Source organism: Vitis vinifera, chromosome 17 (assembly GCF_030704535.1).
Source record: "Vitis vinifera cultivar Pinot Noir 40024 chromosome 17, ASM3070453v1".
Lineage (NCBI taxonomy): Eukaryota > Viridiplantae > Streptophyta > Magnoliopsida > Vitales > Vitaceae > Vitis > Vitis vinifera.
This window is the reverse complement of record NC_081821.1, coordinates 7137493-7165349: the sequence shown is the minus strand read 5'-3', so window position 1 is coordinate 7165349 and position 27857 is coordinate 7137493. Positions and strand designations below refer to the sequence as shown.

At 36.4% G+C, this 27857-nt stretch overlaps 2 protein-coding genes and 1 long non-coding RNA gene across 3 annotated transcripts; 1 reads left to right on the top strand and 2 right to left on the bottom strand.

Annotated features, from left to right (window-relative positions):
• Positions 1-7847: 7847 nt before the first annotated feature.
• Positions 7848-10714, top strand: LOC104882312 (uncharacterized). Its single transcript, XR_788040.3, has 2 exons — positions 7848-8004; positions 9860-10714. It is a non-coding gene; the product is annotated as an uncharacterized LOC104882312 (long non-coding RNA).
• A 3021-nt stretch (positions 10715-13735) lies between these two features.
• Positions 13736-15245, bottom strand: MYB30 (R2R3 Myb30 transcription factor). Its single transcript, NM_001281017.1, is given in 3 exon segments — positions 13736-14396; positions 14636-14765; positions 15113-15245. Coding segments are annotated over 3 exon segments (924 nt in total).
• A 7318-nt stretch (positions 15246-22563) lies between these two features.
• Positions 22564-27122, bottom strand: LOC100260374 (uncharacterized). Its single transcript, XM_002284893.4, has 4 exons — positions 26643-27122; positions 25266-25581; positions 23703-23862; positions 22564-23266 (listed from the first exon to the last, which is right to left on the bottom strand). The coding sequence occupies exons 1-4, from the start codon at positions 26832-26834 to the stop codon at positions 22798-22800; spliced, it is 1137 nt and encodes a 378-aa protein (XP_002284929.1). The 5' UTR covers positions 26835-27122; the 3' UTR covers positions 22564-22797.
• Between the last annotated feature and the right edge of the window lie 735 nt (positions 27123-27857).

The window sequence follows — 27857 nt, the reverse complement described above, 5'->3', positions numbered from 1 at the left end:
TATATATAGCTGAGTTCGAGAGGGTGGCCAGGGAGATTAATATACCGAGCTGTGATCCATGGATTGGGAGGGTGATGTTCCCTAAACGCCCATGAAAATGACATAAATGATCCATGTAATTATTTTGTGGCACCAATCATTCACCATCCATGTCCTATGGTGTGCCATCTTTTTCGGCCTTTTTCTATCTTCTTTGTATGCCTTTCTCCTCTCTCTTTCAACCGAAATTTTTCATCACCATACAATTCATCTATCTTGTTGTATCACTTATATTCCATTCCAAATGTTGACAAGCCAAAACATGGGGTAAATCTCTTCTGTGGGTCAAGAAAAACAGGCCCCATCTCTTATATTTGAGATCAAACCTGGATACATGTGAAGCCAAGAACTAAAACTCAATTCCCTCTGATTTAACCGTCATAATGCATAATAACAATAATGATAATAATGCAGAGAATCATGGCAAATTTTGACCACCATTCCACCAAAAACCTATGTAGGGGAAAAGGTTCAAAAGGGTGTTTCAGCAAATTCACAAGCTGCCGGTGGATTGCTGCCTAGTAACATGGGAGTTAGTTATGAGTGTAGGTCCACACTGCCTGTGGTAATGACCCAATATCCCCACTTGTCGTCCAGCCCCCAGAGAGAAATGATTAAATATTGAAGATAAGAACAAGGTTCTGATGCCCCAAATGAGTACACCCACCTCTGCACAAATCCACCATCAACCCAACCAACAATGAAGCCATCTAGGCACGGCAACATATCAGAGGAGGTGTAGCGCAAAAGCCCTAGTCCAGCAGTGTATTGGATAAGGGCTGAGTGGAAAAGGTTGGTTGTCATTGACTCATTATTGGGGGAGGGTGTGGGGGACTAGGGTTCGACCATGTGCTCACATCTGAACTCACCACATGACCGAAAGATGCATCTCAACGACAAGAGTGCGCAGCTTGCGCTGTAAACCATCCCTTCTTGTCTATCTATGTATGTCATGGGGATTGGCTTATCCACGTTCGGTTTTTTGTCATGTGCCCAGGCCCACCCTTTCTCCCTCTGCACTTGTTTCATTCACCCACTTTATTTATGAGCTAATAACCGTCATTTTACTTTAAATTTTAAATTAGAATTCATAGTTGATTGATACATAATCATCGTTATGTGTTGGACTCAATTTGGAACATTTGATCAATGTTTTATTCCAAATCTAGACATAGCCTTTTTGTTTTGAATAAAGCCTCTTCCTAATCTCACTTTTGAAAATGTAAGACATTTTAGGTATTTAAAATTAATAAAACTCGACCTCACATGAAAAATTAAACTTAATTGGTTGGGTTCAAGATAAAGAAAGTGAGTGAAAATAAAAAAAAATCATTTCAATAAGTATAAATGTCAGGTTTAGTTTGAAAATTTTAAAGTCGATTTTATCCGTTTAGTTTTTAATTTTCTTATCTCCAAAACATAAAATTCGAGCAACTTGATATTTATTCAGTTTGTAAGCTTCGTTAAAATAATTTATTATTAATAAACTATAATCAAATTAATTTTTAAATGTATTCATTATATTTTGGACTAAGAATTTCAATGCATTTTAAACTTTTTTATTTATTTATCTAGATTTAATTATTTTTAAAAAGAAGTTTGATTTAAGGTTTAAATTAATTTATATTCAATCGATCATTTAAATCAAACCGAAACGATTTTAAAGAAGTTTGATTTAGTTCGATTCGAGTTTACCATCACTAAAAGGTCAATTCAATTTTTGATTCAAGTTAAATTGATCACTCTGGTATCTTAGACCACAAGACCCAGCTTGCAGTTGGAGTTGAGATTGGGCCCTAAACTTAGGCCCAGCAAGATTTCATTCAATTATTGTATTTTCTATGATTATTTTGTTATGCTATTTCAGACATTTTGCCTTAAGAAATACTTTTGATGTCTAGCATGGAGGGGGATATCTTTGGGAAAAACCCTGACATTGCTGGGCTTGGGCTCACACGCTGTTCATGGAAAAGGTCAAAACTGTGTGTTTCTAATTGGGCTGGTGCAGTGTGCTGGCTTGGCCCAGTCCATGAGCAATCCTTGGACTGTGTCCTACAAAACAAGTAGTACACACTGGGATCTCCATATAATACATGTTGCTATCAACTGCAAAAGATTGCCAACATATTTCAGCTTTCCAGGCTGTGAATTGGAGGTAATGCAAATTAATGTTGGCTGTCTCCTTGGTTTTCTCTGGGTTCTCGTTGTCATTGTTGAAGAGCTAGCTGCCAATGCCATGGTCGGCACCATCTTCTTCCACCTGATGATCTCTCTTTGCATAGCCTTTGGTGCATAAATTTCAATCACATTAATTTCATAACAAGGAGAGAGAAGTGAAGACAGTATTCATGGATGCCGCTCCTTCAATTTTCTTAAGACCTAAAATAATAACGATAAAGTCTAGGATAAGGCTTGATATGACATAGGCTTTATTGTAGTCTAGTCGGTCGGTCGTCTCCCCAATATGGAAATGGATGGTGATCAGCCATAGTGCCTACACCCTGCAAGTATAGGGTATTTTTAGGCACTGATGAGATTCCATAACCACTCACTTGGATTGAATACACATGTGAAGTAGGGCGACAAACATGAGAAGAAGACAATGTTTAATCGTCAGTTAGCGATGGAGAGCATAGAGTTCATAAAATGCCACACTTAATCGACAACATTTGCTTTATCTGGCCTAGAGAGTTACAGATTGGGCATGCAGGCCATACAATTTATCAATAATTTGTGGGATTAGGATGTGGGTCACTGGAATATTTGGACAAGATCAAGCCGCAAGGAATAGGGTCCAAGACATCAAATTTGGATGTAGTTTTAGGCAAAGACCAAATGTTCCTTGGAGTACTACTTTTGATGGAGCCCTATATCCTATAATCAATAGCATCCACATAAATAAGAAGACATTACCAATTTAGAGATGCAATCTATGAAATTAGTTTTCTTCTACTTTAATCTCTTGCACTCAAAGCTTTCTAAGTTGGGGGGTTTTTTAAATGACTGATCTTGATGATCATATGTTCCACTGAAGCAAAGAAAGTGAGTCTCATTAATCATGATTTATATTTAGCTAATGGCTATGGCAACCACTTGGATTTTGATTGTTCCTTAATCCCTAAGGGAGTAAAACAAAATCCAAAAGACCAGACGACATTTGATATGCTCGAGGAAAAAGATATAAAGTTAGGTTTCCACTTGGATTAATTTAACACACTGTCTGTTTTTCATATCCTTTATTCTCCTTTGTTCTCTTCTAACAGATTCCACTAACCATCCAAAAGACAAAGAGGGTCACCTCCTACAGCATATGTTGAAATTCCAAGTTTAAGCCTTAGACAACTTTTAAGTAAATCCCTAAAGAAGATTATGGTGAGAAAGCATGATTACATATGTGGGCCTTAATTTATAGTTGATGATTGAAATAAAGATTAATCCCTCTTTATCAGGAGGATGCTAGAGAAGGAAGGAAGAATAAAATTTTGAAACACACATACCCTCGATTGGCTTCCCAGAAAAATTATATGGAAACTGAATTCAACCACCCTTTGTTCAGTTAGGTATAGCTACAAGTATAGTTGAGCAGGGGTTTCGAAGGTGAAAGACTTCACAGCTAATCAAGCTTTTATAATCAAGGAGTATCATACTGAAATATCATTGTAATCAGAAACATTCACTGGCCATATTGTAGTGAATGAGACTAATTATTTAAGCATATGCCACCTTTTAGAATAAAATAGTAGAAGCTGCTGCTGTGAAACAAAATCTATATGTTTAATTAATTTCCTGTTGTCCTCTTGAGGCATAATTCATGTACTTAATCAGAGGTATTATCAGTGGTTTAACCTAGCATAATGTGGAAGAAATCAGCCAGACACCTCAATTATGAGATAAGTTGGCCAGAAAAGATTTAGGGTTCCAGCTTAATTAATTAGGGAATGGACTTGTGTATATGTCTTCCTGATTCATATGGCTATTGCAATCTAAAATTCATGCAACTGAGATGGGATTTCTCCTTCTCTTGGCCTTCATTCCTCCATAGTCAATACATAGTTGTAGTAGAGGAGAGTATAATAATAGCATTACTTTTAACCCTATCTTCCTTAGCTCCTTGTAGCACACTGATTTACAATAATTTTGTTCTGATGAAAAGAGAAATGAAATTTCTCAAACAAAATGAAAGGGGAAATGAAAATATAGATTGATCCTTGATCTCTCTTGCAGAACTTAGTACTCAGATGTTTATATTCCCAATATATGAACTAAAAATTACAGGAGCTATGCTTGTGGATGATGATCAGAGATACAAGATCAATACAACAATCACAGACAACATTACACAAATTTTCAAAGACATAATCCCGCTTTCCGTATATATGTTTCTTATATGTGCTATCAATGATTGGAATTAGGCTAGGAAGAGTCACAAACTACCTCAGAGTCCACTTCCTTTCTGTGGAAATTCCGGTGGCAGCCACAAGCAGCACATGTAAAAGCAGCACTCGTACCCTCAACTCCACTTGCCATGAACTCCCTGCAGCCATCCACAGCATGTCCGCCCATATTGGCTGCATGATTTTTTTGGCACTCTCTGTAGCGCACGCTCCTGTATGTTGAAGACGAAGTATCGGAACTTCTTTCTGATCGATCTCTTCTCACAACTATTTGGCGCTTCTTCATGCTTTGAAAACCCTAATTCTTCTCCCGGTGCGCGGAGTTCTTTCAAACCTATAGAAACAGGAGGGTTTTTTCCTTTTGCTTTTTTAGTCAGTCCACTGATCAAGACCCAGAAGCTAGCATGGAGCAAAGAATGAAGAAAAAGGTAGCTTTGAGGGAGTTGGTGCCTAACCCTAACCCTAGCATGTATATTTATATATGGCTGAGTGGCATACCACTAGCAAATAGGAAAGAGGCCACAAGCAGCCATGATTTACCATATTTATATGTTTTCCTTTTTCTTTTTCTTTTTCTTTTTTCTTTTTTGCAGGTCCTTTGGGTTTATTATTAATAGGGGCAAGTATCTCCCCATTGCATCTTCATCCCGGCTTTGTTACCTGGCACAGCACACCCACACCATGGAATAGAGTGGCACTTCCATTATTCCCAAAAAAGTAGAAAAGAAATTAAGTCACAAGTTACACTTTTGTATTAGAAGAAAGACTAAAGCACCCTGATCCATGTATCTACGTGGCACACTCAGATTAACAATAGTTAGGGACCTAAAAGGAGCTGCATGGAAGAAGATCCTTGTCCTTGCATAAACATACAAACCCTAGAACAGTATTGTGAAATGATGGTCCAGCTGCCTCGCCAAGTCACTAGCTTAAAACAAGCAGAAAGGAAGGAAGGAAGGAAGAAAGAAAGAAAATAGACAGTGATTGCCGCGCAATTACGGCATCCCTAGTATAATGGGAAAACTGAGATTTATGGTGAGACCACAGGGATTGGTCAGTTACAGAATGAATAGGGCAAAGTTGTATTGATCTTATTCTAAATTTCATGAGTGGGTCCAAACTGATACTTAAAAGTTAGGTCACCATGGCCCTTGGAACTGTGTCAACAACCCTTGTCTAATTACCTAAGATTCTAATAATGAAGAGGGTTCCCCACAATGTACTAAGGTCCATCGCCCTCTTCTCAAATCAAATCAATGACAAACGATAACAAACCAACCACATTGCAGCCACACTGAGATGCTTTTCAGCTCTTGCAATGTAATGAAAAGCGTGGAGAAAATAATTTTACGCGGTTTTTATGGACTATGTAACATTCAAAGACATTCAAGAGGGCAGGAGATTCCGGGACGTACTATGATGGACATATGCAGCCGAAATGTGCATTAAAAACAAGATGGGTTTTTGGCCGTGAGGATTTTGTAAATCTACCTGTCTTAGAAACATCTTTTCTCTCTAACAATTACTTCACATCCACGGCATTTCCATTTTTAAAATTTGATCCCTCAGTATTATTGGCCGCACAGCAAGTGATCATTGAGAAGCCCCTCCCAGTACTGTATCTCAAAATGAAAAGAAAGGAAGGGACAAACACATAATGCTTGGTCTATCAGGAAAATATGCATTGATCTGTCACCTTGTAAAACAGGAGAATGGACGTGAGAGGAACAAGGACATAACGCCCTGGCCATGGGTCAGGAATATATCACAAATTATCACTCTCTAATCAAATGAATGTTGCACCTACTTGTGGACAAAAGGTAATTTTAGGAAAGTACCATATATTGCTAGAAATTAATGAAGAGCTTGGAGTTTCTCCAAATAGATGGATGCTAATTTGATGGAATGAGCAGGGCAACACCATGAGAAAACCACATACCCTATTGTCAAAAACCACATACTCGATCATCGGTTGTAAGTGGAATGTTTGGTGGCTTTGTCCAACAGTTTCTGTGAATGATCCTTACATATATAATGCCTTGAAGAAGCAATTTTCAAACAAGTAATGATTCTGATGGTTATTCTAAGTACTAAATAGTACTAACTAGAAGGTGTATTAATTCTTGACTTGGTAGGTACTCTTTCAAATTGCTATTTCAGGTTATGATGCACCATCTTAATTTTACTTTTAAGTGATATTGTACTGTCTTTATTCTATCATTCTTTTCTAACTGATCAAATAACTGTAAACTGCCATTGGGATATCAAAGCACAGAAAAAGGCCTTCTATATTGTCACGGTCATTAGCTTTTAGGCTAAAATGGCGGAGAAGAATTGATCATGTGGCAAATCCTAAATAGTTTGTGTTGTAAAATCAACTGAATTTTCATGCATCTGGGCGGCTGACCCCTCAACTTGTCTAACCATTCAATGGGCTTAATGATTGAATTGGTCGCTCTATAGTTTTTTATGATTCAAAGGTGCCATGTGAAAGCAAGATTGATATAACAATTAACATTTCCAGAATCAAAACAGTCACTGTCTTCACTATTGATTTCTTATGACAGCAGATAATATATATATATATATATATGGTTGCTACACAGTTCTCTACTTTCATTTATCTAGCTAGCCTGTTACCTAAAATGCACTAAACATCATCTGAAAGAAAAAAGTCATCCACAATTCAATGGTAATTGTTGTTTGAGGGATGGTGAGCTTTGATCTTTATTGGCTTGTAACGAGAAAAGAAAACAAAAATTAATTAGGTTTTGATAGTAACATTAAGAGAACCAATACATGTAATCTAGAAAAAGATGATTAGTAGTTTCTTCATCATCATAATTCAGTGGGAGTTAACTGATGTATATAGCTCGACATCAAATGAATCATACTCACATTTTTATCAGTTACAAATAAAATAAAGATAAGACGGATCCTTACATCAGTCAAGATATGGGGCATCATCACCATGGAAGTGTTTATAAATGAAAAGAAATGCCGATAGGGACTTGAAGACATTAATGATTGTTATTTGGGATGGGATTATGAAAGATTCAACCTTTTGCTACTCACCAACCGTACCCAACTTGTGACTCTACAGATCCAGAATAAGCCCTATGGAAGATCTCAGGCCACCAAATTAAAGGGTTTGCCCTTTCTCCTTGTCTTCTTCTTCATATTTGTTCTTCTTTTCAGTATTATGGATGAGATTTGACTTACAAACCAAAGTTTAATTGGGCAACTTAGAGTTGATAGATGCAACTTCGCCTAAGTCTATAATAAACCAAATCCCACCAAATAACTTTCCACGTGTGTTAGGACGTAAACATCATCAGATGACCTCTCAATTCATTAATGCTTATTAACTAACCTTCACCTAAAATGAATGGATCCTCTCTTGAATTTCCTTCTAGACTCAATTAAAATTTATTTCAATGAATGGATAAAAAACCCTTCAGGTTTTACACGATGTCCAAACTCATCTTTCTTCATTTCCACCTTTTAATTGCAGATGGGAGAGAACAATTACTCCTTAGCATTCTTGGGCTGTGACTGCCTTGTTATCCTGGTATGATGCTCTTTAACTTGGTATTATGATTTTGAAGCTTTTTGCTTTTGTGATGTCGTAACATGTCTACATATGCTTATGTTGAAGTTGTATTATAATATAATTTGAGTGAACCATGAAGGGTGATAATATAGATTTTGAATGTTTGATATGAAATATCTCCTTTAATGGTATTGCACTATTATTTAAAAAATCATATTATAATTCAAGAGTGCATTGATTCATATAAGAAAGGGGGAGAGACACATGACACACCCTGGAAAGCCATTTGTTTCCAACAAAAAGAATATCCCAATTCATGTTTGATACACATGACCCGGAAACTGGGTCCAAAGGCACTCCCAAGCAATATCCAATTATGAGTTTGGTATGCTATGGAGTTCATGCGCTTTTCTCTTCCCAAACAACCCCTCCCAATATCTGTAATTTCCAAGGGAAGGTACCTTTATTCTTTCTTTTTCTTTCCTTATTTTTTTCTTCCCATTTTTTTTCTCTGGGAAAATAATTTGAGGCCCACTTTTTAATTCACAAAAATGCTTCTTTTCCAAGGAGGGAAGTGTAGACAGATAGCATCTCGCCTTAGAGTAATTGGGTGGCCGAAGGCCCAAATGCCCATCAAATCAGTGATCAATCCAACGCCATTTACTCATGAATCTGTCCTCTAGCTCTATATATCAGACAACCTGGATTCTATTGATGGGCTCGGCTTTTGGGCTGTGTCCCCAATTAAAGATTTGTGCAAGACTTTTCTACAATATTGAGTAGACCATGCACCCACCCCCCACCATTCAGAAATTTTCCCTTTCGATTTTTCATTTGGTGGCCCCCCCACTCATGGTGGCTGCTAAGGCCATTCAGGCTGCACTAAAACCAGAATCTCAACCCTTTTCTACTCGCACAATGAAGCCTCCGCATCCATCCAAACCATCTGGGCTCTTCTACATGCCCTTCACTTCTCTCCCTCCTATGTTCGGGTTGGATTTCCAGTCGATTCGCCCCATGTCCTGATTTGGGTTGGGTATAAGATGTGATTCTCGAACCCATGTGGGCGCAATTTGTTTGGGCCTCCACACCAAAGGACAAACAGCCAGGTCAAATTAGTTTGCTCAGCAAAACCTTTATATGGATGGCCCCCTGCTTGTCAAGTCCTTTTCTTCAAACCCATTATAATTCCAGAGCTTCTCCTTCTTGTGTAAGTATAAAACATGTCCTGCAACAGTCTCAATGCAATAGATCCAAAAACTTTGATTAAAAAGGGCCAATAAACTGACCCCTTCTTATTCAGAAGGTGAAACAGCTTCCGAATTCACTCACTTTTGTGATGATAATCAAATTTTGTTCAAAATTTGCTAGATATTGGGACAGAAAAAAAGGGGTAAAAAAAAGGAAAGAGCTCAGTAACACCTTGGAGGGTGTCTTTTTGAAAGCTCTAAGCAAATAATGTTACAAGAAATATAAGATCGCTTACTCTATTGTGTTATGGGGGCTTGGGGGAAAATTGGAATGGAGGCCCACACAGAATTTAGTTTTGTAGGGGCCTTTAATTATTTTCTCCAGTAGAGACAAGAATGCCATGGCTGACTTGGTCTACACATTTTTAAAATTTTTTAATAATTAGCATTAAAATTTATGAATATATATATATATAGAAAAAATCGGCTCGGTTATATGAGTTCTAACTTCTAATCATCATCCGTATCACATGATGTTAGTTCTCCCATTATCAGCTGTAGCTGGTTTTATGTACTTATAACAAACCAAATGCTTTACTGCATATCTATGATATATCATATGAAAGATCCCAATCATGTTTCTTTTATAGTAAATGTTTCCTCTTGTCATTCTTGTATTTCAGGACGGAGGATGCAGGAGAGGAAGGTCTGTTAGGCTATTGATGATGAAGAGAACATGGGATTCATGGATGTTGATGATGAGAAGCAACTAACCTATACCAGATTAAGAAATACAAGAAAACATGGGCATAAGATGGCCCTTCATGGGACCAAGCCAACCTGATTGTTTTGTCATGTGCAGATCTGTTTGTGAGATTTATATGAATCACATGATTCACTTAAATACAACTTTCGGATGCACATGATTCTGTCGAACAGGTTATGTAGTATATGAGAAAGGTTTTGAGATGATATATGGACCAGATATAAGCCCCATTGGAGTAATAAAAAGAAAAAGTCAAGGAGATGGATGGCTGTGTTTTTCATTCTATGGAGGAACATGGGCTCTCATGACCTTCTGCACCTAGACAGCTCCCCACCCATTAACCAGCCACGCATATGTAGATATTACATAAATGGTGTCTCAACTCTCAAGTGAAGCTTCCTATCAGGGAGGGATCATGACTTTTTCTTCCCCTGTGAAAAAGCCAACTATATGGAGGCAGTTTTAAAGCCTTGAAGATGCTTGTGAAGGAAGGAAAGAAGGGTGAACATGCGTTCAATAAATTTTTGTCTGTTTTTGACATTTCAACCTAAAGGGAGGTAAAAAGTACTGTTTTTTTTCCTTACAGTTTGGTGATGGTATTCATGAGGGGCTTATGGTTTGGCTCCTCTGCTGATGCGCTTTACAGTTTGGGTTACATGTGTGTGATGGGGTGTCAAGCAATTAGTCCAATTTGTAAAAACAGCCAAAAGTCAAACCCTTCACATGTTAGTGCATTTATAGCCCATTTGCATAATCCCAAGGCAATTCCTGACTATAGTTTTTCCTCCATTTTGATAATCAAATTGATTTTCATGAAAAGTAGAATGTGAGGACAATAGATCATCCTCAATGACCACTTGAGCATCTTGTGATCTTGAACGCTTTATCAACTGGATTGAGATTTGGAGGAAGCCAGTTGTGGCCTGATTAGGGCCTTGAGGCTCAACCACTTAATTTTTACACACATGAAATGCTATAGGGGCTCCTATGCATGCATGCATATATATATATATATATATATATATATATATATATATATATATATATATGTCTACTAACTACCATGTAATTAAAGGCGAATTGCAAAAGGCCTTCCCGTTGCACTCCTGGCCTTGTGCTATATCTAGTGTCTAGGTTAGCTCTCATAAAGGGTGTGCGAAAAAAGTTGAACTTGGAAGAAGAATGCATGACCCCAATCCATTAAATTTATTCATAGGTATCAGGTAGTCAAGGCCGATGCAGATGTTTAACCTAATTTGTTTTTGCTTGATGATGATGCGAATACTATAATACATGGGTCCCGTTAATTGTATTGATTCAGTACATAATAAAGAGGATCAATCATATCACGTTATAAATTTAATTTAAATTACATTACTTTTAACCTACGTTCAGTTTCATTGATGTTTTATATTTTGATTTTATTCTTTTATATCTTAATTTCATTTGTATGTATTTGATTTCATATACTTATATATAAAAGGGATTTTGAAAGAGGCTTCACAAAATTAAGAGTAATTAGGGAGGAAAATACAGCTTATTGAAACTCAAAATTGTTTGTAAGTAATGCATGGCTTTATCGAAATTCAACAATCTTGAAATAAAGATTATGTTAGCTAGCCTTAATTAGCTTAATTCTAACTAATCGAAGACTAGCAAAAGTTAGATGTGACTTTTAATTTGGTGCCATCAATGATTTGATGGTAACAAATCTCTAGATAGTCTGGCCCTTCCAATATAACTGACTTATGTACTAAACTCCATTTATTGTCCCAATTGATACTCAGACTAATCAAACACAACTTTTTTTTAATGCAGTTGTTTACTGTCAAATACTTCACATCTCATATTAAATATTAAAATATTTTACAAAAAACATAATTACTATCTAAAAAAGTTGGGATGGAGACCATAGAAAAATAGGTCATATAAAAAGTTTTTTAAATTTGAAATTTAAAGCCTCGGTATTATCAAATTAGTATCAACCAATAATTAGAATTAATAAAAACAATGTCAGTCTCATAGAATTAATAAAAACAATGTCAGTCTCATACTTTGTTGTAAAGTGATATCTCTATTTTTTAGCTGAATAGAAAAAGTTAAAATATATGGTTTTTTCTATTTAACTAAGAGTAATTTATTGATATTATCCAATATAATTAAATTACACTTATTATAATAAACTTATTTTAGTTATGTTAATTGATTTTAACATATTACTTTCAGCTGAATAAACAAAATTAAATATTTTAACTTTTTCTATTCAATCAAAAAATCAACATCACCTAACATCTTATTTATTTGCATCTTGATTTTATTTGTTTGTACCATTATTAAACGACTTTTATCAAACATTTCTAATAGCTTAGATTGTACTTTTGATAGATGCCAAATCGGTTCTTTTAAATTTTGAACAAAACGTCATCTAAAAATCTTCTTAAACAGTAGAGGCAAACAAACCCAAAATATTAATGTTCATTTAATTATTGTAATGTATTATTAATGGCATAAATTTTAAGAACCAATATGAGTTTAACTTTTTGAATGATATATATTAGTATTAGTGGCTTTAATGTACTCAAGTGTACTGACTAATCTAGATTCTAATCATATCACATTCATCATCACTTGAATGGCCATTATGGACACGTTACCTCTTTGTTGTGAAATCCTTTTCGATAGTTAATGACATCGATATTTAGTGGCAAGAGATTAGTGCTTAAGTTGCTTTCAACATTATTTGAGGGTACCTCTACTTTTTATTTGCCCTCAAAAGATTCTGCCAATATCATTTCGTAACCTCAATTTAATTAGTTGAAGACAACGTATGTGATCCTTGAAGATTGAGTTACATGTATACCATTTGAAGGGTGTTCACAACTAAATCAATAATTGCGGTATTGTGTCCTGTATATGTTCACATTACTCTACACTCATGCAGGAAATTAACATAATGTTGCAGAAAGTATTGGTGCCTTTTAATTTTGAAGTACCAGCATGTAACATTCAATATCATATAGTATGTATAACACATGCATGCGATCTGCTCTTTGTATGAAACAAATCAATATCAATATTTGGCATGGAGAATATCTTATGAACATATCATATGGTATAACAAGAGTATGACTTATAGAACAGCCGAAGCAGGAAAGCAGATCTGGATTTACGTGGCTCTGCCTCCCTTGCCGACAAATTCAATAAGTGAAGAGATGTGGAAGTGAAACCCTATTTCATCACCACAGCTATCCGCCAAGTCGCCAACACATGTCAAAACTACTTACCTACTGATATGCTCATACATTTAAGCGCATAACAAAATGGGGTGGGTCTAAGCAATGAATAGGAAACAGCAAGTTCAGACAGGAATGGAACTTAGATTTAAATTTTCATACAGATGGCCACACAGGCCAGCTTCATATTTAGCAAGTTTAAATAGCCAGTTATCTCAGGTCCTTTGTCAATACAATTCTTCAGCTTGTTCAGAATTGGGTCAAGTGAAAAACCCTAGATATATAGTTCTCATTCTTGAGATATATATGCCCCCTAATTAAAGGCACGCAAAGTACAAGGACTTTCAGTTCTAAGAAGATGAAGAGTTCTTATTTTTTATGGAGTACATTACACAGTATTGATATACTTGTAATTTACACTTCTATGTGCTTTCACTAAGGGTTTGATCTCTTTCTGCTCAGGCTTAGCTTGAAAGATGTTATATCAGGTCAATGCCTAAAGCTCCCTCCCAAAGAGGAAGCACAAAAACAAGGAAAGGACCTTGAGGGTTAAAACATTTCTAGAAGAGCTGAGCAGTGTCCTCTAGTGACATGTCAATTAGGTCTTCTTGTTCTTGAGTAGCAGCACCTTCATCAAAGAGCCATTTCTCTATCATTGTGAGAGGGACTTGAGTCTCCAAATTTGGCTTGCTTTCATCTTGGAAGAGAATGGTTTCGGGTGTGAAATTTGCTGTCTCATCATTAGACAGAGAAAGATCAGAGTTGGAAGAGTTGAAGCTAAACAACGAGTCAAGAGCATCTGGTGTAGTTGCCCCTTCACTGGAGTTTTTGGAGTTCTGAGTAGCTTCAGAATTCGTTCGAGTTGATTTTGGTGAATTTCTCATCCAACCTTCCAGCAATTTGGCTATGTTTTCAGCACTGGATGCATATGTAGATGCTTGGACAGGTCTGGTGTTAGGGTTGTAGCCGTTAGAGCTCTTCAAGTCAGGCAGCGAGCTTGACGTATCTATGGACAAAGCCTCACATAGCGCTTGTTTAGCCATGTGGATGTCTGTTTGAAGCCTTCTCTCCCACTGACCTTTGGAGATTGAAAACCCATCTTGATTATGGTCATCTACACCTGTGGGAAACTTCTTCAGCTTCTTTTTCAAATGGGTGTTCCAATAATTTTTTATATCATTGTCCGTTCTTTGAGGAAGATAAGAAGCTATGGCAGCCCATCTGCATCCAAATAGAAATAAAATTTACATTACTACATAGAATAAAAGTCAATATCTCACATCCATCCCATAAAAATAAACCCAAGAAAGAAAAACACTTGTAATGCTAAATAAATTATAAAACAATAATTAAATCCCCCTACTGGAATCTGGGAATCCATGATCATAGATCCAACCCAGTTTTGAAAGCCTATGCTTAACCCTAACCGCATCAGCTCTAAGAGAGAGTGGTGGTTTTACCTATTGCCCAAAAGAGCCTGGAGGTGGATTATCGTCTTCTCCTCCTGATCAGTAAAGTTACCGCGTTTGATACCCGGGCGGAGATAATTAGTCCATCTAAGCCTGCAACTCTTACTGCATCTAAGCAGACCTGAAAAACCCAGAAAGGCAGAAGGAAAAACTGTGAATAAAACTAAATAATTTAGAGTAAATCTAATACTATATAGCTTCATTTTGAACCACAAAATTAATAAAAATTTGAGGGAAAAATAGAAGAGCGAGAGAGAGAGAAGAGGCAAGGTGACTGCTCAGGATCTGCAGCGTATTAAATACACAGCTTTAATGATAAACCAACCAAACCAAACCAGAAAAGCAGAAATAAGAAAACCACCAACCCAGAAGATGAAACCCAAGGGAAAAGTTTTGAAGCTTGTAGATTAAAAGAAGGAAAAGCAAAGAGAAAAATTATTCCAAAAAGAAAAAGGAGAAATATTAAACCTGTGCTAGTAGGAACTGCTCTCCAATTCCCTGGACCATGTTCTTGAATGTAAGAGACCAAGATGATGTCCTCTTCAGGAGTCCATGGCCCTTTCTTCACCCCGATCTTGTCACAGCAAGGTGGCCTCCCCATGGCTCTTCGGTCTCTCTCTCTGAGTTGTGGAAGGGTTTCCAGACAAAGGTCTTTTCCTTAGCGTTTCAACTTTGGAAATGTGGAGACAAGCGTCCAAGGCAAGGGCTTCCTTGTCCAGGTGGGCATATATAGGCTGGCTACGCTGACCAAAGTGAGGTAAATGGATTCTTTCTTACGAGTCAAAACAGTACAGCATGCATTTACTCTTCCCTTGCAAAAAGTCAGCTTCTCCTTTGTGTCACCTCTCTCCACCTCACAAAACCGCGTCGCATTCAATAGGGTAATTCCACTTACTCCTACTCCCCAGAAAAGTAAAAAACGAAAACCCTTGCTTCGCCCTTACTGCTTTAGGTGAATTGATTAGGTATCAGTACGCAATTTTTTCTCTAGGGAGGGCTCCCATTAGAGATTAATCTGTCAAATGAACAAATCAATAATTTTATGGCATCCAAGTATAGTACCATGTAACGTTCTTGATATTTTCGTGAGTAACCCAATTTTAGTTAGGTCAGGAGGACCATGTTTTTTAATAGGGTTCTACTTACTCCTACTCCCAAAAAAAAATTAAAATAAATTATCAAACATGTTTCGAAAGATGAAAAATGGTACAAAAACCGTTTTCTAAAAACACTTCACAAGCCCTTAGATGTTTTGAAATTCAAGTAGGCCTCCATTCCGGTAATGTGCGCCTGACAGTGATGAGTTTCTATTATGGGCTAAAAGGCTCTTTTAACTTCCGTTGCATGGATACTGCAAAGCTGCCCATGTGGTGGTGATTATTGAACACAGAGGTGCATGCACATTAAAAAAAATGTGTCCGTCCATGATCCATCTAATTCTTCTAATTACGAATTTCAGATCATACCCAATTTCGGAAGATGGAAGTGTACGTCCTTGCAATACATTGATTTGCTACTTGTGATACGTGCATTCCAAGTGGATCCATTCCATGGAGGTTATGGCCAAGTTGGGTTTGTCTCAACTCACAATCCACTCCTCAGTTGTCTGCCTCACCTATATTAATGTCCACTACTAGATCAACAACTTAATTACCAATTGATATTCTATGAAACCATGAAATATAGTTGTGCGTATATCTATATATGTATATATGCATCAAGCATAGTCATCATCTGGGGGAAAGAGTACATGAAAAGAGCTGTACCGAGTGAAACCACACGGCACTCGTTGTCCATGAAAATATTGTGATTCATCACATAGTTATAATGGCTGAAAGGACGGCTTCATTTAGGAATAGATAAGAGGTGATACATGTAGCCAATATGCATGTATTTGGATTTAGACACCATGTGACTACTATAGTTAGGAGGGAAGCCTAGAATTAATTATTCAGAATTTGTGTAACTACACCACTAATTATCAACTTTGTGAATCTCCAATTTGGCCAGTGGCCCTAGGCGTCACAAATTGGGTTTGTGTGCGTTACGGCATTACAACTAGATTCATCAGAAAATCAATGTGAACAGTGGAAATTGAAAACCGATTTCATGGCTAGCTGCAGAAGAAATATACTATTGCATGTTCCAGAAGATTTATTAGCTTTAGAAAAACAACGGAGTCGGCAGGTACCTTTTGATTCTGAGGTTGTGTGCACGACGTGGGAAGGGGGTGATGTGGATAGCGTTCAATTGTGTGGAAAATTTGAAATTTTGAATAGACAGAGGGAGAGGGAGAGAGGATTACTTTGGAGGACTCCCCATATTAGGCTTGGGGCCCATCATTCAATTCAGAAAAGGATGGAATATGAGAGCTTAGCTTAGCCATGAGGACTGTGGAGCCCCTCATCCGTGGTCTACTTTCATTGCGTTCATATTAGGAAACATGATCATTGTAGTTTCAATCCATGTATAAAACTTGTAAATCATCCCAACCCATTTTTTTAATGGAGTAATGCCTCTACTTTGTTCCTTCAGGATTCACCCCCTATGATGGGCAACCATAGCCCCACCTCAAAAAAAGAAAAAAATCCACTTTAGTTACCAGAGAATCTTTTAGGGTATGAATGCAAACACCTTGAAAAGTAATCAGTGAGAGTTTGAAAGAGGATTTATAGGGATGGAAAATAAAAACCTAACAAACAAGGGATAGGTACAAAAGACTGATACGTGGTGATGGTTGAAAACTGCGTCAGAAGATTGTGACCTGCATGGGTAAGAAGGGTTGCAAAACTTATCTACGAGTCTATGACTAATTGACTGTGAGGTGTGCATACACATACGCAGTAGTGGATGATTAATGAGCAGTTAGCGAGACAGAAGACACAGAAAAGATAAGACTCATAGAAGAGAGAAGAGAGAAGAGAAAAGAGAGAAGGGAGAAGGGAGAAGGGAGAAGACTTGATGTTGGATTCATAAATGTATAAGCACGCTGTTTTTGACTATTGTCCACTTTCACAGTTTTTGTTTAATTTCTTGGGTGGAAAGAAGCTGATATGGACGCACACATGCTGTCCATACTGTGAATGCATCTACCCCTTTCGTCATCTACCCATTGTTCATGCCTCTAATTGTTCCCAGTAGAAGACAAAATGAATATGGACGATGGGCGTTTTTTTTTTCTTTCTTGCTTGTGTCTTTTTTGCAAAAAAAATATATACATATATATTTCCGAAGTGGAAAAGTTGTGTTTGTATACCTCATTTTTAGCAACCTTTTGGATACGTTGGCAACTCTTCTTTAACATAAGTTTTTCCTTTTTTGAGAAAAAAATATATAAAAAATGTGTCCCAAAATTTGTCTTAAATTTATTTTTACATTAATTTTAAAATTCAAATTTTCATAAATAAGAAGAGAATCACAATTGAGTAAAAATGCATGTGAAAAGTATGGATTCATAGTCTTCTTGTTCAAAACATACTTGAATTGTTTTAATTTGTTTTAAAAATATTTATTTGAAAATGATAGTACAAATTTAGCTATTAAAAATAAAATATTACAAATAAAAGTTATTTTTTTTTAAAAAAAAAAAAAGGGTTGAAAAGGTTCTAACTTTTCAAAGATTTTTGTTTTAAAACTCATTAAAAAAACCATTTTTAAAAACTATTTTCTAAAAACCTTCCAAATAAACACTTTAATTCTCTATAAATTACTACAATTATAACCGCAAATTTTTTACTATACATCATTTTTTGGATATAATTATCTTTTTCTTTATAATGGCTTAAGATATAATATGTAAGATTGCACTTATCAAAATTTGTTGATGTCGGTTTTTATTTTTATTTTCTAATATACAATTTTTTTAAACAAGTTCACGTTTTACACAAGACATTTTGTATGCGTTACATTTTAATCCTTGTACGTAACTTGGAAAATAAAATAAGCATAATGAGGTCTCAACTTATGACTTTTCAACCATAAGAATCTGATCATATCTTAAAATTAACAATTCAACATAAAATCTTAAATGTTAAGTGATATCAACAATGTCAAGCTTGTATAAAATTTCCTACAATATTAAAAGAAAAAAAAGAAAAAATTATGCATGCGTTTCCAAACCGTGGGGCACATGGTATCTTTGAAGCATACAATAAAACGTTTAAGATACACAGTGTGAAGTCAGCACAACTCATAGACTGAACGTTGATTTGTCGATTGTGTGTGATTCACATGAGATAAGAAGTAGAATTAGAAGGCCCTGAATCCTTCACCATTTTCTTAATCAAATTGTGGCTGCGGACTTGACTGCAACAAACGCATACAACAGTGATAGAAAGCAGAGGCAGAGATGGGAATGGATGCTGACTTTAGTGGCTTCGCCATCAGCATTAGTCACGCCAGCTACTTGGTGCTGGTATTGGCGCTGGTGGCCAAACAAAATGGTGCAGTTGTTTTGAAGAGTATTTAAGGAGGTGAAAGCCTGATATGGTTGCGAGGTACAGGTGGTGATGCCAATTGGATAATCACGTCAACTTACATTAATAATTAACGAAAGATAAAAATATATTTATGGTCGAAAAGATTAATGAATCAACAAATGAAAGCAATGACTATATATATATATAACTTTCATCTTCCACAAGACCCAACAATATTAGTTAATTTTATCAACTACCCCCAGTGTTCTTTTATCTCTTGTCCATCAAATGGTGATACATGTCTCCAAATATTGTTCAAGTATTAATGGGTTTGATTTTTGGGATCCATCTTCCAATGATTCAATAACGGTTACCAACTTTTTTGTCGAACAAAATATATATTTTAAGCTTTTAAGAAAATTGGTTGTTCAACAGTAACAAATAACAAATAGATTAAGAATAGTTTCTGATAGCATTTTTAAAAAACATTTTTAACTTAAAAAATATTTTTGAAGACAACATTCTAATTTAAAACAACAACTACCCCCAACGTTCTTTTATTTCTTGTCCATCAAATGGTGATATATGTCTCCAAATGTTATTCAAGTATTAATGGGTTTGATTTTTGGGATCCATCTTCCAATGATTCAACAACGGTTACCAACTTTTTTGTCAAATATAATATATATTTTAAGCTTTTAAGAAAATTGGTTGTTCAACAGTAACAAATAACAAATAGATTAAGAATAGTTTCTGATAGCATTTTTAAAAAACATTTTTAACTTAAAAAATATTTTTGAAGACAACATTCTAATTTAAAACAACAACTACCCCCAACGTTCTTTTATTTCTTGTCCATCAAATGGTGATATATGTCTCCAAATGTTATTCAAGTATTAATGGATTTGATTTTTGGGATCCATCTTCTAATGATTCAACAACGGTTATCAACCTTTTTGTCAAACATAATATGTATCTTAAGCTTTTATGAAAATTAGTTGTTCAGTACTAATAAATAGATTAAGAATCGTTTCTGATAACGTTTTTAAAAAACATTTTTAACTTAAAAAAACGTTTTTGAAGAAAATACTTCAATTTAAAACAACATTTTGAAATGCACTCTAAGCTTGCTTCAAATATCCACCCTAGAAATGGCAATGCAATACTACCATTTTATCTTAAGAGAAGTAAGGACTTCTCGTCAATCATCTTACCACCTACTTCTCAAGTCCCGTTCGACTGGTTTGTGACATTAAATTCATAAAGTAACCATCCAATCATCCATCTCGATGAGTCATCGCTCAAACCACTTCGATGTCTGGAAATCACCTTCAATTATAAAAGAAGAAAAAACAAGAAACAAAAGCTTACAATGAATGACATTAAAGAATCCCTCCATTTGTCAAACAACTAGGAGCCCACATGTACTTTAGGGCCCACACCCCCGATCCGGCCCAGAGCAAGGGGTACCCGTACAAATGTATGGCAAGCAACAAGCCCACATGGCAAAATATTTAAAGAGTACACAACCTACAATGGTTGGGCTTCGAGAAGCCCCAAATGGATGACGGGATATTTTAAAAACAGTAGAAATCCAGGGGAGAGGGCCCACCACCCAAGTGAGTAGTTTGCGTCGATGACCAGGTGTCAAGATCGTGAGGCTCGAGGGCTGTGGTGGAGTTTGTCGGTATTGACACCTGTCATCACAGTGATTAATTGGGCGGAAGAGACCACGTATAAATCACGTGAAGAACGGACACGTGGGCGGTAGAGGTGAGGACGAGCTCCGACACAAGATTGAATGCGGTGTGATTGTAGGGGTGAAGTGTGTTGACCCCAATCAGCTGCTTTGCATCCTTTAAAAGTCAAACCCTCTGCCAACCCTTCCCTTTGGCTTCTAATAAGTTTCCACATCGCCCTTGTTCCATAAATACACTAACATTTTAAAATAAATAAATAAATAAATCATTTGTGGATAAGATGGTCCACTACATTCACCCATGCTACACGTGGCTCATTTCGTTTTTCATCATCAAATTAAAAATAACAAAAATAAATCAATAAATGAAGACAAAGCCCTAATTATATCAAAATTGCAAAGACAGAAGAATGAGACTATGATGATAAAAGCATTTAAAATGGGTGCTTCTCTGGAAGCCATTTTGAGGTGGAGAGCGGTGCTTCTTGGTGTGCTTTTGTTGACCACATCTTATATAACATTAGTTCATTTGCTCCAGAGGTCACTAAAAACAACTCAACCAGAAAAGGAAAATGTCAATTGCGACATAAATGTGGAGGAATTTTTATGTTGGTAGTGATAATTCATTGGGTTGCGGATAGCCCTAACTTCCAGTTCCCCTGCTGTTGTGTCCGGATCAGAGGCGGTGATATGTGGGCAATGCTATCCACTTATTTTGTTTTTGTGATTGGCGGGTGGGAATTATAATCTGGGATGTCTATCACCTTCAAAATTAATGACACACTTTAATCTCAACACAAGCAGTCCATTTCCCCTGTTTGTAACAAATTCTCACTTCCACTTCCACACTTTCACCTCTTTTTTTTGTTTTTATTTATTTATTTATTTTCATCCATGATCCATCTCCTTTCCACATTTCTCCTAGTCCCAGCAATCCCACCTTCGGACAAGTTTTTTTGTCTCATAAATCCACATATTAACCACCCTGTTTGTGAGATTCCGATGTATTTTATAGCAAATATAACACACGTTACAGTGGCCTAACTTCATGAAATGGGTGTCTCCTCATATATTCTTTGAAAACATCCAACAGTCCAGGCCTCTGCTTCTGATCATCTTCACCCCCATCCCTATACCCCATTCTAGTTTCACCACATATAACATAATCCACATAGCTCATAGTTTTAAAAGGACCTTGCATCGAAGGTGCAAAAGTCTCCTACAGCTTAGGTGCAAGGAGCAACACAAGGCACACCCTAGTGAAGTGATGAAAAGTGACCTTGGATATATATCGATTTTATAAAATATGATTCAAAATCTAATCCAATTAAAAGAAACATTTAATAAAAAAATAATGAAATTATATAAATTTCAATATATAATTAAAAATTTCAAGAATCAAACTATCGAAAAAGGAAAGTAAAGTTTACAAGGCGCACCTCTTCAATAAGATGCATGTTTTGGCGGTTGAGGCGCTATAACTAGGGAGCGGTTGTGCCTTGAGCCTAAAGCGCGCCTTTTAAAACTATGACATAGCTTCTTCTTGAATAGGCTCAATGAATTCATTCTTTGAACAATTCAAAAGAATAGAGCTCTCAATGCCCACCAACCTGACTCTGAATTTCAACCTATTGTGATTGGAAATTCACTCCAACTCTTAACTCTTCTCACACTAATAATCGATGGGTTTACGATTTCAACTAGCTCCCTAGAAATATGTCCGATCTTACAGCTAATAAAATTGAATATTGAGGTCTTCATGGCGGCTCTTCCCTTTAACTCTGATGGTTTGTTGACCTCAGTGAAAACTCAAGCATGGAAACTCTTTCTATAAAGAGGTATAATTCTTGTTACATTTCCAGTGTAACTATACTCATACATATATTCTTGTATATACCTCTGTCAAGAGCGGAATAAATTTGCAATCTCATGGAACCTAAAGTCAAAAGTTAAACTGGAAGTCTATGACTGACAACCTCATAAGGGTAAGAACAATTACCACTGCCTCTTGACATTAACTTCCATTAAAACTGTTCTTACGCTTTGCATTCAAAATTCTCTTGCAAGAACCTGTAAAGCTCCTCTGCAACAACGGCAGGATACTCTTCTTGAGGGAGAAGAGCTCCTGGCAGCTCAACAAACTTGCTCACCCCTTTTGCTCCCCTGAGAGCTTCCATCTCTGCTTTTGACCTCTTGGGAGAGCCCTTAGTTGACACAACCAGAACTGGTATCTGTCCCTCCAACGCTGCAAACAGTTCAAGAAACTCCTCTCGAGAATTAACAGGGTCAAGAAGACCAGTTAAGAAAGCAGCAGGCACATAGCGAGCCCCTTTCCTTTTGGTCAGTGCATATCTACTCTCAACAATGCTTGGAGTGACATTATTAGGATCTGCATAAACATGGGATTTGTACTGGGACTGAATTGCCTTTTCATTACTGACAAGCATGTTGTACATCATCCAGCCCACAGCAGGGGCCCTTAAGGTGCCCCTAAGTAACCCATACCTGGTAGATTTATAAGAACCGGCAACAGGATTAGGTTGATCAGATTCATTAAACAGCACAAGCATAATTCATTTGGAAGCTAGTACGTTTTATTCATAGGTTATGAAAGATCTAAATCAACAGCATCAGTAGGTATGAGAAAATGCAGGAGAGGAACCATAGAGATCTCAAAAATCAAATTTATGGAATTAGAAAGCCTAATAATTTTGTACCATGTTGTTTTAAAAACCAGAGGACATCAAAGATGACAATCTCATCTGATCATGTTATGGCCAAATGAAATACAGACGGACAGCCATCATAAAATGAGTTTTCCCACATGATGAATAGTCATCTCTCTTTGTTCTATGATCCTAGAAAGGAAGCACAAAATAGTACTTCAAGGCCAGTTATCCAGTATTACAGCCTTAAAATCAGATATTGAATCTCAAATTACCTTGTTTCCATATCAGAATCTCGACCAAACACAATAGGTAGAGGACCTGCCCAGGTAGGTGCAACAGCAGCAATGGCAGCTGGCTTCACCAAACCCTTTTTTGCAGCTCGAATTGTTATTGTGGCTGCGTGCCCTCCTCCAAAGACCACTAAGTCATTTTCTGATTTAAATGCAGAAGATGATTAGCTAGAGACATTGCTAAGAAATTACCTGAGAACACTAATAGTATGAATAAAGTAAAATCTTGAAGAAGATTTCACATGTACAATATGTTGATAAGGCACTAAAAAAATACAAATTATAAGAAAAATGTAAAGTAAACAAGAGGATAGTTGCTATTGGAGAGATATGACAAGGAACATTAATCATTATATAACCAACCAGAGCATGAATCATTATATAAATATGGATAAACTGAAATGATGTGCATCCCAAACATCCATCTCTTTCATCACAGGTGAGTGAAAGACTGTACAGTGGAACCTTAACCTAACATCAGGACATCAAAGCTAAAAAGGAAATGCTGCCTAACCTCAAAGACCTTTATCCACTGTTAAATAGTCAACAGAGGCATTTCTATCCCAGAAATGAAAACAAAAGAGAACCAAAGGAGTTGCCAGATTTCTCACCCACTTAATCAATACCACAGTCCAAGGGGTCCTGCAGAAATGGGCATTTCCAACCCAGAAATGAAAACAAAAGAGAACCAAAGGAGTTGCCAGATTTCTCACCCACTTAATCAACACCACAGTCCAAGGGGTCCTGCAGAAATGGGCATTTCCATCCCAGAAATGAAAACAGAAGAGAACCTAAGAAGTTGCCAGATTTCTCACCCACTTAATCAAAACCACAGTCCAAGGGTCCTGCAGAAATGGGTCAAAGACAAACTACCCAAAATCTTCTTCACTTCCAGAAGAAGAAGAAGAAGAAGAATCCAAAGAAGAAGAAGAAGATGAAGAAGGGCGAAACTACTAGAATTTGGAATTTGTACTTTGAACAGAATACTATCAGAAGCTAGACTTCCACAAAATGACAAGAAGCTAATGAATGATGTGGTATAGAATTCTGTTTTAAAGGAACTCCTACATAGGACCCTGCAACTCCAGAGATAGAAATACCAGTAATAAGCATATTCAGAAACTGAAGCAAACAGACGATGTACGAATTAATTCATCTGAAAAGCAATGTCAATGAAACTGAACCCTGACTTACACTAACATTGATCTATTGATATAAAGTTCATCAACTAGTGATTCATCATCAAAGGGAAAATTGGAAACAAAAGAATGCACTCAAACAAGTGGTTATACATGAATTTTATATAACTAGCATACTGATAGCAATGGAAAAAGAGGAGAGTTAGGACAGAACAAGATCAGTTTAAGAGAAATGTCAGAAAACTCTAACCACAAGCAGAATGAATAAATGCAGAGGAAAATTTTCAGAAACTCATGGTAATTTAAGTATTAAATAATCAACATAAATAGCTGTTAAAACATTAAACAAGGCATCACATAAAACAATGATTAACAAATATTGACATAAAATAGTTGGATTACTCACTTGTTTGGCTAATAGGGCAATCTGGTGCACTCATGAAATCAACGAGGAATTTCTCTAATACATCTGCATTGTAATCTATCTTTGGCCTATCAGAGTAACCCAGTCCAGGCCAATCGATGATAGTTGCTCTCCAGTTGACTTTGCCAACTCGTTGAACAATATCTCTAGCCACTAATCTCCATTCTTCTACAGTACTAACATCAGAGATTGTTGGTATCATAAGGATGTCCTTAGGAGGATCAGAGCTCTCCTTTTCATATTCTTCATAATATATATTGATAGAATTATCCTCGAATTTCCATTTCCAGTTATTAGTCTGAAACAGCATAAAATTGGTAAGACAAACAAATAATAATGAATTTTGGTCACTGATACCACAAATTGCACCACCCCAAAAAAAAGAAAAAAAAAAGAAAGATATTACAGATTACAGCTCAAGAATAACTGAATGACAGAATGATATGATCTTAACTAAGGCTTTGTTTGGTGTTCTTGAGACATATCTTCTGGAAACCCCCAATTGCAGTTGCTATTGCAAAACACCTGCAATATTTTTTATCAGAGAACACCCCTAATATGCTGGTGACAATTCTACATTACTCAAAAACGATGGAGAGCATCTTCTTTTTTTCCTTTTTAAAAAGTTTTTTAAAACACCCTTTTCAAACACATAGGCTATGTGTGCCAGCTTAATTAAGCTTCAATATCTAGCTTACTAATATTACATTCTAAATCATGAGAAGCCTTATCTATCAGCATAAAAAGATTTTTTTTTTTGCCCAATTTCATTTTCCACCAAAAACAAACCAAAAGAAAAGCATAAGTTCCATCTGGTTTTGCCGAATCCAAACAGATAATATCACTCTACAGCCATTATCACTTATGGCGATATGCACACCATTTTCAGGATCCAGTAGATTATCATGGCAGAATAAGAAGCCATTTGCAAAACTCGAGAAAAATGAAATAGTTCTATTTTACTCGCACAGCATAATGGATGAGCTTTTTCTGCTTATGGAGACAATTTGAAATAAGCCAATCTGCTAGCAAAGACAAAGGAGTATATATAGGAATTCACCTTCTAAACAATTATAGCTCCCAACCCAAAAATAAAACTGGTTATTACATTATCCCGCAAGCAAAGTCATAGAATTTCATTTCCGACAGTTTCCAATTGAATGTGTACAAACTTTCAATCAATTCACACAGATGACCAAGCACAACTATTAATCAAAGCTTAAAATACAATAAAACAAGATAGATATTCGAATTTCCTAAATTAGAAGACGAATTGACAAAAAAATGTTGCTAACAAGACGCTAAACCAGTGAATGAAACTCAGTGTAGGTGAGAGACAATGAATTGGAGTACGCTAACCTTGGATGGGGCTGCTGACTTATCAATGACAGAGACGTTGGAGTAATCCAGAGAAGTTGAAGCCTTAATTGTAAGGGATCTCGGAAATTGAGCAGCTGTGAAAACGGAAGGCCGACAGATTTTGCGGGAGAGGAGGAGGGATGAAGACGGAGAAAAATGGAGAATTGCAGAGGAAGCCATCAACGAGGGCATGAGATTAGGGCTAGGGTTTTAGGAAAATGGAAGAAGACGCTTCAACCGGAGAATATAGCCGTGGGGTTGTGATAAAACTGATATTTCTGGTCGTTGACTATAACCAAACATTTGGTGGGGAAAAATCATTTCCCATCCTCATTAAAGAAGGTTGGAATATTCAACTCTACAATCTCTTTTTTCAAAAGTTAGATTTGAGGCTTTTAATATTTTCTTGGATTTTATAATTTAGAGAGATATTTTCACTAAATTCAACTCCTCTGGTTTGATGGGGAAGTGAACCACAATAGTATGACTTTGTGTGTAGGTGAAGAGTCGCTTTAGGCTCAACCAAAAGTTTGAGACTTTTCACTCTTGAGCCTTATGTGTAAGACTTTTCTACTTCTGCATCCTTAACTTTTTGCCAAGAATTGGAAAGAGGCAGTGGATTTGGAATTTGGTGATCATGAAATTGAATTGACGGGTAGATATAATTCAACTATTGTGATCTGTAATATAGTATTAATTTTGAAATGACAGTCGATTGGCCCTTAGAAGAGACATGGCAATGGGCCAATGACATTCAAACAGAGCTTTTCCACTCCTTTACCATTTGGGTCCACCAACAATATAGAAGAAATTCACCTTTTTTCTTTTTCTTTTTTTTTGTGGGTGGGGAGCTAGAATTTACTGTTAAGATGTTACTAAAAATGTGTCATTTTTGTACTCTAAATTTATTTATTTATTAATACCTGGATCTTATTTGTTTGCATACTCACTCAATGACTTACGTGTCCTTCCTAAAATAAAAAATCGTTGGTCCGTCCAAAGAAGCAGATGATCTATTTGGATCCATCTGTTTGAGCGAAAACAAACTCCGTCTAGCGTAAGATGAAAGAGATTTCCTTTTTTATGAGAGTCAGACGGAATTGATAGATCATGTCAACTAAGATCTTCAAACAGATTAACCAACACAGTCGAAGACTCCAGGCATTGAGTAAACGGATAATCACATTAGCAACGGCCTAGATGACATTTACGCCT